The sequence below is a fragment of the Lissotriton vulgaris genome, chromosome 2_1 (genome assembly GCF_964263255.1).
Source record: "Lissotriton vulgaris chromosome 2_1, aLisVul1.2, whole genome shotgun sequence".
NCBI lineage: Eukaryota > Metazoa > Chordata > Amphibia > Caudata > Salamandridae > Lissotriton > Lissotriton vulgaris.
Window position 1 is genome coordinate 86,516,687 of NC_141687.1, and position 12,156 is coordinate 86,528,842.

At 42.7% G+C, this 12,156-nt stretch overlaps 1 protein-coding gene across 1 annotated transcript in view; it reads left to right on the forward strand.

Moving 5' to 3' along the window:
* Positions 1-12,156, forward strand: part of DNMT3L (DNA methyltransferase 3 like) — a 232,553-nt gene that overhangs the window by 98,450 nt on the left and 121,947 nt on the right. The window contains exon 8 of the mRNA XM_086958467.1: positions 2,519-2,607. Within this exon, the coding sequence (XP_086814593.1) occupies positions 2,519-2,607 (89 nt within the window). The remainder of the gene's footprint in view (positions 1-2,518; positions 2,608-12,156) is intronic.

A 12,156-nucleotide genomic window follows, 5' to 3' on the forward strand; every position in this document is an offset into this window, starting at 1 on the left:
CTACGGGTCTCAGTATAGCTATCCACATTTTTGTTTAATGAATGTTTGCAGAGCAAGTTTCAAGGAAACAAAGATAAGGTGCACAATATTTTGGAACACTGAATCCTTCAACATTAAACAAACCAAAAACGAATACATAGGATTTTCGTCCTACTTAGTTATGGTGGATATTTTATCCTTCTATCAACTCCAGACGTCTATTGGAGTATTTTACGGGAAAAAGGGGTCTCTGAGAAAAGCACGACTGAGTTACTCTAGTATCTAGCATTAAATTAGTGCCTTGCCCCACATTGGGCGCCATGTAGTGTAGTTCCTATATTCCCAATAGGCTCTGCTCATTGGAATAATACATCCTATAGATTTGACATAGAACTGAGGTCGACTAGGTTTCTATCGAATACATTAGACTTAATTGTGAGTGCCAGCTAGCTCAGAGGTCACTAGAAATGTTCTCGAATTCACAAGAAGGGATTTGTTTCCAACAACCGCATAAACATGACAACTTTGTTTCCCCAAGAATAAAACGTATCTTCAGAGTCATGGAAACAATAGATAGATATTTTACTCAGTCAATCGTGCATGCTTTGTTGCTACAGAGGTGCAGAGAAATAGTGAGATGGGCGTTTTCAATAAAAGGATTTATTGAACAGCCTTCTTTCTCATGCAAAAGAAATGAACTGCTACAATCGTAATACAGGCTGCAAATTATAATGCGTACAGCAAGAATAGTATTATAAAATAATACTGTAAAGCATTGTATGGTTTCTAAGCCATAAAAATACATACATAAATAACATTGGCTAAAAGTACTCAACTGGTGCTTCTAAAATACGCCTACCCCAATGTACCTAACCTATGTTTAGTACGAGGGAAGAAGTAAGTGTGGTGTCGCATAGGTTTAGTTTTCTTTTCCAATAATCTATCCAAGATTTCTATTAGGGTCTCTTCAGCTCCTTACATTAGTTAGAATGAAGGAGGTCTGGTATTTCTGTCTCGGACCCGATTTCCCAACACCCCGCAGGGGGAGCTTGGAAACAAAGGAGCTGGATTCTCAGTGAGAGAAAGGCAGTCTCTTGATCAGTGCATCAGCTGAAGGGTCGGCTTCCTTCGGTACTTGCTGTAGCGAGCTGCGTCGGCCAAGTAGATAGTCGAACTGCTCCAAACCACTGTGTGTTTGATAGAGCAAGTGAAGGCATATTTATACCTTGAAGGTGCCTGGTTTGACTTAAAGTTGGGCATAATAATGTCAGCAAGGAACCCCAAGGGAATGGCAGTTCTTTGAAAACTGCATGACTTCTTGGATAAATCAATATTCAAGCAAGGGGATGACCGATTTTCCAAGAAATCGTTGTGACTTTTTAGTACGGGTGGAAGTAGCCATGCTTGTATTTGGACTGCATGGGCTATGTCTAAATATGGGTATGATTTCTATGCCTATATTAGGGCAATGTGAATTGTACCTATATAAGGGCATGAATCGGGAAAATTTCCCTCGGGTCCTAAAACGCCATACAACACTTTGGATTGAGGCATACAAGTGTAAATCAGTGTCTACCCTTAATTGCTCCTTCCCTGAATTGGTGACCTCCATCTTAAACTCTCTTCCAGTTAGCATCAGAAACCAACCCTCTCCTTTCCCTAAGGAAGTGGCTACTGATGTATCTTTTTTTGTCTTGTCCTGAACTAATCTAGGGTCTCCCTTTAAAACACCTATCTCCACTTTTTGCTGCTTTCTTTTGTCACTTCTGTCTGTCTTCCTTATTCACTGTGACTGCTGTTATACACTTCATGAAGTGGTAATCTTTGTTAAATTCCCTCTTCGTTCTTCACTCCCATCCTGTCATATGCATTTGTGTTTAGTTAGATGAAAATTAGCTAATTGTTTTTTTCTGCTGGTGTGCTGTAAGGAGGTGAAAAACTAAATAAAGTTGATCATAAAATTTTACTTAGTACAGGGAGTAGATCTCAGTCTGGTAATCCTGATTGCAAGAGAGGTGACAAGAGAATTCAGCTTCATCAAACTAATATCTTTAAATCACATTCTGTAAAAAGGTGTCCCAAGTGGATGGATGAATATGTATTGTTTTTACTGTTATAGTTCATTGTTGTTTGAAAAAGGAATATGTGTTATGTATTGGTGCCAGTCTGGGGCAGTCTGTGAGTATGAGTGTTTTCAGGTATAATTAAAGCTGCTGTGGAAAAGTGTCCTTTTGAATTGATGTCCCATATTCCATAGTCAGATTGAGAGCTCTTTGTCTCTTTGTTATGTTCTTGGGCTGTACTTTCATGACCAGTCCTCATTTCTCCCTCAACTTCATACATTGTCATCTTCTTCATTGTTTTTAAGTCCAGGAATTATTTTTTATTCAAAACTTTGTAAAACATAGAAAGTGTGATGTGATCCACCCTAAAATATGTTACAATTAGGAATTGCATTGTACGATCTGCTACCAGTAAAGTGTTAAAGTGCAGTATGTTTGTGAAATATTAACATTTTCATTTATTTTTTCCAAAACAGAACTGACAGAGCTTGGGTTCCTCGGCCCTGGGGCTGGAGAGGGGCGAATCACCTATGTACGTGAAGTCTCCGACATAAAGAGAATAGATGTAAGTGCTATCTCATCTCCACTGAGATTTCCTGAAACACACACTGATGACCTGATGAAAAGGCAAGCACTTCTCTAGACCTAGAAAAGGTCTTGCAGTCCTTTGGCATTTGTCAATACTATGGCTAATGCTAGAAGAGTAACTAAAGTCGATTTCAGCTGCACAAGAATATCACTGCTGATGACAGAAAATGCATGCTGGGCCAGACTGTTCTTTTATTCTATCAGGCATTTCCCTTACAGAAGCGTTAAGACTTTGGAGGCGGGTTTTGTAGGGAGTGGGCCACTGGCGCTCCCTGCTCTTCTTTATCCTTCTCCCTGAGGTAATTACATCAGTCATGAAAAGGAAAGAGAGGCAAGCGAGAGGGGACAAAGAGAGAATAGGAGAGTGAGAGATATGAAGGAGGGTCAAAGGGGCAGGGCCTGGCTTGAACATTTTTGCCAGAGCTGCATTTGGCTGTCAGTCCTTTCCTGACTGCATGTTGATTTTTTTTAAACTATTTGGTAGGGAAGGAATTGGATAATTTCAGAGAGGGCATGCATGATAATGATTGTTGGATGAGCCCCATAAATGGCTATTTGATCTTCTTATCTTGGCAATGCCTTTGTATTTACTCAGGTGAAGAGTCTAAGGGCCAGGTTAACTAATTTCCCATGCAACGCAGTGTAGCAGCAGCAAATGCTGTGCAGCGTTGCGTGATAAGGAGAGCACGAGAGCGCCAACTTTACTGAAATCTAGCACTCTCGTCCACTCTCCTTAGTGCCGGCACTGAAATTAGCTGCAGTGCAGTACACCACGGACACTCCTTTGCACATTAGTGCATGGGTGTCTCCATGAGTCAAGCATAGGTTGTGTACTGGAAGGAATGCCTTTTATAACAAAATAGTATGATTACATTAATTTTAAACATTTTCCCACTTTGTATGTATGCAAGTACAATGCAGCACACATGCGAATTCAGAAAATAAAGGAGGAAAAAAGTGTTCTCCTTCATAGCAGCTGAACCATGTCTACTTTATTTAGTTATGTTTTGTTTAGTGTAGGAAACCTTGGATGGTTGCATGGGAATGCCCATGCACAACCGATGGTACAACCCCTTGGCGCTAAGTGATGGAAAGCTGGCTTTGCATTACTTTCAGTTTATTTGTAGCGAAATATATGTTTAGCGCTAGAAAGAAAATCAGACAAAAAGACCCAAACAAATCTCAGTAAATCTACCCCTAGGTATCCTCTTGCCCTGGAGCCATTCTTGGAACTCAGAGTCACAGCAGTAGTCCACAGTGACCACTTTTTTATGTAATGGATTATTTTTCCCTACTTTGCCTGTTGCCAAAGAGTTTACTCAGTCACCTCCTCGCTTTTTGTATAAATATGAGTTTGAATGTTGTGTCTATCTTTGATTACCTAAATCAATTCAAATAGCGTAAGATTTCTTTAGAAGACAACTGAAGACCTAGCTTTTATCAGACTAGCCTGCAGCACTTTTCGCTTACAGCTCTGGGGCACGTGGTGAAATGAGAACCTAAGGAAATCTGTGCACTTGGCAAATCCACAGCATAACAAACTTTGGCTCAAACTACATGTTGATTCTGATCGCAATCGCTTCCATAATTTCCTTAGACACGTTTTCCTCCTAAACATTTGTGGGTCTCTCTATTGCTGGTCCTTCATAGCTCCTGATGTTTCTTTTGGGGCTTGAGCTCTTTCTCTAAAATACTTTAATTATACTTAATTTATAGTACTTAAAATACTTAAATTATAAGTAGCACCGCATATTCCCTGAAGTCTTGTGATGGATCTTCAAGCAGTAAAATACAACTTTTTATCTGTAATCATTTTGGGTGAGCTTGGTGACACATTCAACTTGGTGCTATTTTATGTTCCTACTTATAACTTTGAAGGGGGTAAGAGATACTATAGTTCTTATTTGTATCCTACCAGCTCAGTCTTTAGAAACTTTGATGTATCTGTAATTCTCTTGGTCTCTCAGATTGTTGATCAGTGGCGCTAACATCGTCCCTTTGCCTTGTAACTGCAGCCCGATCTTACAAGAGTATTCCTACAAATGGAATTCAGGAAAGCTCTGCAGTCAGGCGTGAACAGCATTGTATTATGTAAAGGTTGGGAGTCTGTCTCCCCTTTCTTCATACAAGTGTGTTATTCCCCTTGGTACTTAAAGGATCAGAACAGCTTTGCAGTGCACATCTCTTATAACAGGGTTGCTGGCTTGCATAACTTTAGTACTTAATCTCTACCACAGAGTACTGAATGTCTCTGCATATCATGTGTCTCCATTCGTGAGTTTCCATTTTGTGTGAATTTTGAGGTAGACCACCGGCACTTTTGTTCATTGTTTGTTGCTTCCAGAAATCTTGATTTCATGAGTCACAGCATTTAAGGAATTTTGTCTTGGGGTCCCTATTTCTCTGAGGGTGGGCATCAAAAACTGTATTTGGTACTGTCCTTCTAGCACGCATGCTCTTGGATTTGTTGTATGAGATAGTTTGATCCAGAACTGCTAATGATTCCGTATTAGTCATAGCCCACTGTCCCCGGCAAGCAGTACCCTTTGGTTTGGTCCTCATAGTAACAAATGAATGTCAGAGGTAGCCAAGGGTTGCTCAGCTCATGCTCTATTGGTGAACCTTAAAACACTTATCAAGACTTACATGGCACATGCAAGACTGCCCCACAGGAGTGATCATTTTTACAATGCATCTTATTTTGCATTACACTTGTACAGGACCTGTGGTTTCCCCCAACATTTTGCCTTCAATCTTCCCGTTTTTGCTGACTTTGTTTCTTCTGGCCTTGGTACTCTGTGCTCTTTACCTCTGATAACCAGTGCTAAGTGCTTGTGCTCTCTCCTAAAATCATGATAATATTGGCTATCACCAAATTAGCATATCTAATTTACTTGCACTGCATGTACTGAGGGTCTGTAAATTAAATGCAACTTGTGGGCCCGCAGCACTTATTGTGTCTCTCTTTTCAGTAGCCCTTTTATAACATGTTAGTCCTGCCATTGCAGCATATGTGCAAAAACATTAATTGGTGGACAGAATGTTGATCAGTAACAAACGTTAACCCCAGCACAGAGATCTGGGCCTAAATTCACAGTATTTTTTGCTCCTCATGCCTTTCCAGTTTAAACTCAGCCACATGCAAATCAGTCTTGATCCTGTTCCTCATGAGAATAGTCCAGAGCACAGGACACACGTATGGGCATACCCGTCCCACTCCGGGTGACAAATGTAAAAAGAACAATTGATGGACAGAATGGGAAAAGTTCAGCCTGAACTGCCAGGCCAGTTCCTACCTGGATGGGAAACAAGCATCATTGGACCGGTTTAGGGGTTTCACCCCTCATTAGCCAGAATAGCTTGGCTTCAGTGGCATGGAGAGCACGGGACCTTCTCTAGGCATACCCGTCCCACTCTGGGTAACAAATAAAAAAAGAACAAATGATGGACAGAATGGTGAACAATGTCAAACATTCACCCCAGTGCAGATTTAAACTGCCATATCAACAAAGCTAAATACATCTTTTTGCTAGGCTGAAACCTCCCTTTTTAATACACTTAAGGTATGCCTTAATCAGCCCATAGTCAGGGTCCAGTGTATTAAAAAAGTTGTACATGTATTTTTATTTTTACATGTTTACATGCTTAAAGGCATGCATCACAGCAGTGTTTCAGTGGCTGCACACTAGCAATCTACAATGCAATGAAAACTGTAATTCTGCTCTTTGGTTTACCACTTCCCAGATGGGCCGACGGCTGCTGGGCAAGTGGTGTGCCGCCTCCACTTGGCAATGCCAAAGTGGCTCGCAATCTGGGGGTGAAATTTGATAAATCAGCCACATTTGCCCCCCCTGTGGCTAGTGTTGTAGAGTCTTGCTGTAGACTCCTAAACGTTTTAAAGAAGATCCTTTATCTTCTCCCTCAGTTTCAGCTGAAAACAGTGATACAGGTGTTGTAAATGAATCTAGGACCCTAGTGTAATTTTCCCGATTCATGCCCTTATATAGGTATAAATTAACCGATACTTATAGAGCCATAGAAATCATTACCATATTTAGACTGTGCCTATGCAGCCCAAATACGGCATGGCTACTTCCACTAAGTTCCGAGAATCAACAACGATTTTTTCGAAAATCCGCCTACAGCAGCTAGGGACTTCCCCTCGCCTGAATACTTATTTATCTAGGAAATCATGGAGTTTTCACAGAACTGGGTCTTTGAGTGGCGTTATTAAGTCCAATCATTCGTCAAACTCAGCACCTTCAAAGTATAAATATGCCTACATTTGCCCAGACAAACACAGAGTGGTTTGGAGCAGATCGACTAACTACTTGCCTGACGCCCTGCAGCAGCAAGTGCCAAAGGAAGCCGACCCTCCAGCTGATGAACTGAGAGACGCTGTCTTTTCTCTTGCCGAGAAATCCAGCTCCAGTGTTTCCAGGCTACCCATGCGGGTTGCTGGGAAATCGAGTCCTGAGAGAGAGATAAAACCAAGGTACGAAGCTGATTAGACCCTTAGAGAATTCTTGGATAGATCCTTGGCAGAGAAATACTAAACTTAAGCTACTTCTCACTTACTTCTTCCCTTGTACTAGACTTAGGTTAGGTACACCAGGGTAGGCGTATTTTAGAAGCACCAGTTGAGTACTTTTAGTCATTATTTTATCACTGTATCTATTTTATACGTTTTAGGCAACTTATGGCTTAGAAACCATATCATGCTCTTACAGTACTACTTTATAATACTTTTCGTATTATATGCCCTGTACTTTATAACCAGTATTACGATTGTAGTACATTTCTTATGCTTGAGAAAGAAGACTGTTCAATAAATACCTTTTATTGAAAACGCCCGTCTCTCTATTTTCTCAGCACCTCTGGTGAAACGAAGCATGCACGTTTGACTGAGTAAAATAGTTATCTATTGTTTTCGCGACTCTAGAGATTGATTTCTTATTCTTGGGAAACAAAGTTGTCATGTTTATGCGGTTGTCAGAAACTAATCCCTTCTTGTGAATTCAAGAAAGTTTCTAGTGACCTCTGAGCTAGCTGGCACTCACAATTAAGTTTAATATATACGAATGAGACCTAGTCGACCTCAGTCCATGACTAAACTTTAGTATATGTTATTCCAATGCGCAGAGCCTATTGGGAATATAGGAACTACACTACATGGCGCCCAACGTTTGGTAAGGCGATAATTTAACGCTAGATACTAGAGTACCTCAGTTGTGCTTTTCACATAGACCCCCTTTTTCCCCTAAAATACTCCAATAGACTTCTGGAGTGGGTAAAAGGTTAATATCCGCCAAAACTGAGTAGGACAAAAATCCTATGTATTAGTTTTTGATTTGTTCAACGTTGAAGGATACAGTGTTCCAAAATATTGTGCACCTAATCTTTGTTTCCTTGATACTTTGCTCTGGAAAAACTAACGGTCGACAAAATGTCGGAGAGTGACGAAGAAAGGGAGAGAGCTAGAGTAGCAGCTCAAGCAGTCTTAGATGGCACAAATCTCCAACAAATGACCCGGATGCAATATTCATCCCGGCAAATATAAGGAAAACCATAACTATGAAACTTATAGAAAATGGAGTATCATCGAGAGGTGGTAAAGTAATCTTTGTTATAGAGGCGCATGAATATCGGCAGACAGAGGTATTCTATTCATGGATCCTATTTCCTACAGCAAATCCAGTAACACATGAGTTCCACTACTACAAAGTAGAGGAACCTCCAGCGGAATACATTCCTTTTGAGGACGTTGAAATTCCACTAACTTACCAAGAGCACCAGCTCTGGTTTAAAGGCGCCCTAAAACATCAAAATCACAATACCACCAGGCTTGGTCCACTAGGTAGACCAGGAGCAACATGGCCGGTACTAGCCAGCTATACACCACATCCTGACATTAACGGAATGACAGGTCCAGAACTGTTAGCTCAGCTGAAACAGTTAATTAAAATACATAGACAATTGGTTCAATATGTCATGCAGACTTTAAATGTCAAACCAGCTGTAAGGATTCCAAAGCACACCCCTCACCAGGGGAATACTAACAAAATCACACCACAGACTGTACAATCAATCATTGGTAGATTCCCCGCAAAAAGGGAACAAATTCTGTTCTGGTTAGCTCAGAAAATTACTCAAATAGAGGCAGTATTCCCTGATAGTACACCTCATGAGAAACACAGAATTCTGACAATCTGTTTACCAATGGGGATAGCACCACATGTGGAGGACTGTGACACTTGGGGTACAGTCTTTGCTTCAATCTACGCGAAAACACATGGTGTACAGTCCATGGCGGTAATACCAGACGTTCTCAGACAGATTCAGAATGGATACGGTCCAGAACCGGCCTTAAATCTAGGTATGAAATTACTGAAAGATTTCAAACAGGTCTCAGCTATATTATTAGCTAACATTAAAGGTGAAGCAGCATTCGTGGCAATCCGCCAAAAAATAAAAGAAACAGATATAACAGACCAACCATATGAGCTTGCTAGAATTATTGAAGAACTAGGTAGAGATAATTTGGGTGGGAAACCAGTAAAATCCGAATTACCAGAAAATCCTGAAAAAGTGTTTATTAAAAATAATCTCACTACTCCTAAAAAGATGTGGGAAAATACTAAACAAACACTTCCCAAAGAGAAACGTTATCAATCCAGAGGAAGATCTCCCCAACGGGAGCCCTATGAAAAAAGGTAAACCCTTAGAAATAGGGATACTTTAAGAAAATCTGATAGATATCAATATACTGATACACGTTCCTCTCGTACCTTTCAGACTTCCTCGCATAAATCCGAGAGGAGAGGACGATCAGAACAGAAAGAGGAACGCGTGAAGTCCAAAGAAGAACAGCACGTTCCAAAAAATAAGAAAACTCAATTCACCAAGAAGAAGGTAGCAAGCGTAAAGATCAGACATGCAGAGGATCTTGAGAACACAACTCAAGAACGGGGAGTGGGCTCAGACAATGCAAGACAGCGCAGCAGAAGTCACCATATTTCACAAGATCTTGAAGGATCATCTGGAGACAGTGGACTTGAATGAATCCATTCAAGTTGAAACTGCCGACACCAGGGTTAGTGTACCTTACAATTTATATGAAGTAACACTCCGGATGGGGGGCGCTAGAGGGCGCACTGCGGGATGGCTGGCTCCTGAGTCAGCTCCGCCGGACGGGAGACCGGTAATGCATAAACAGCGGTGCTGAGGCTACGAAAATGAGCGGACGCGTTGCTGGATGGGCAGTCGGAACATCTGCGGAATGCCAGGCAAGGGTTTCTGAGGTCCAAAACTACCTAAATCAGGACCTGAGGGGCAAAACAGCGAGGACCTCGGACAGACTTTCAAAATGGCGGAGACCGCGATGTGAGGAGACGGCAAAAAAGAACGTGAAGAGTCCGCAGATTTGAACCCTAAGTGCATCCCTGACACAGCGTGGAGATCAAAAAACCCTCCGGAAAGGAAGAATTGCCGCCTGGCAGAAGCAGACACGAACTGTGAGTACATTGTGCCGTGCGTTCCACGAAGCACAAGATGGCGGCTGAAATGAAACGCACAGGAATACAGCGCGCCTTTTAAGAATAACATACGCCGCAGCGATGTTTCTCGATATGTCCCCTAAATAAGCGTGCCGGCCTCTCCCTGCCACCATACCCCGCAATAGCGACTGTCCCTCTGCTGGGCATTTTACGACTGTTTGTGGGAGTGTGCGTGCGAGGAGCTGGAGGCTCTAGGAGTGGACCTTCTGGCGGGAGAGCGACAGAGCCGGAGGAGTCGGAGCCTTCAAGCTAATGTGGGGAAACTGGCAATAACTAGCGTATGGCCTTGGAGTGTCGGGCCCCTTGAGACATAAGGTGCTACACAGCGGTCTCACTATCGCCGATCGGCGATAGGTGTGAGAGCCTTATACGCGCAGTGGAGCGCTATGATGGTTCCATAGAAACAGCTGCACTATATCAACGTTGTATGGTGGAAGAGGAAGGCCCTGCATGACATTGAGAGCTGCCTGCATCTAGCGAGCTACGCGTGCTTTGAAATAAGTACCTATGTGCCCGGAGGAAGGAATGAACATGGGAGAAGAGGTGTGAGTACGCATTTTCCGAGAGGGGATGGGTGCCCGAGTTCCCGTGTGCCACTGGTGAGGTATTTGCACGGACAAGGACACTAACCTACATCGCCGCTGAAGGCCAGCCAGTATCACAAACACCGGATGAACACAGTGACGAGAAGGGCGCACGCCATTCAAAATCTGCCGCGCACAAATTGCGGAGGACCCAACGTAACCAGCGCGATGGGAAAGCCGGAAAAACAGCAAACCAAGCTGCAATTTGAGGCAAAAAAGCAAACTAAAGGTGCGACTGGTGGGTCGGAGACGGAGGGAGACCATGAGTTAGAGGAGGGACCGGGAATGGAAGGAGTACTGCGTGCTATACAGTGCAGTTTACAAGAAATGAACGGTAAATTGGATGCTCTCACACAGAGAGTGGACCACATGGCTTCCAAAATCGACAAGCATGGGGAAAGGTTGGTGGAGGCAGAAACAAGGATATCGGCAGTGGAAGACGTCGCTAATACCAACGCTAAAGCCTGTGCCGCCATGGAAAAGATGATGGAAGCACTACGCAGTAAGGCAGAGGATTTGGAAGCAAGGTCCCGCCGCAACAATATTCGCATAGCGGGTCTTCCGGAGTCAACAAACACTGGTAAGATGGAAGTGTATGTGGAAAACCTCCTTAAGGACCTATTCGGAGCGGAAGAGTTCTCGACGGTATTCCTGGTGGAGAGGGCCCATCGTTCCTTGGCACCACGTCCGAAGCCTGGAGCACCCCCGCGCATCATAATAAAAGGCGACATCACTCACCAAGGTAACAAACTCGACTTCTATCCAGATCCCACTATAGAGGTCCAGTTGGCCCGCAAGGAATATAACTCGGCGAAAAAGAAGCTAAGAGATTTAGGGGTGGAATACTCCATGCTTTATCCCGCAAAACTTAAATTAAACCACGAAGGAAAATCAATGGTTTTAACCACACCACAGGCAGCTCACGAATTTATCAAAAAATTAGACAGGCGGAGACGCACACCAGACCGTGAAGAATGGCAGGACGACGAGAGCTGAGAGGTACCTACAAGGTAATGTTGTACCAGTGTAGACTTATGATATAAAGTACTGCCGATATATAGAGCTTGGAAACTAAACTGAAGTGAACTGAGACAACTGACAAGGCGTGCCTTACTATTACTTTTCTCGCACACTGAACAACGTCCACATAAACAATATGACAGTCATGATCTATGTTGCTGGTGGGTGGGATACCCTACGCGCTCCATGGGCCAGGAAACACAATCCCAAGACTGGTTTTTGCCGCACTTAGCATGTTAATGACGATTGTGGATCGCTTATACACTGCAATTAAATTGTGCAAGGACACAGGGGATATGAGATAAATGTACTGATCCAACACAGTCTATAGTAAAATGATGGCATCAGCATGATGTTGAAAGGCAA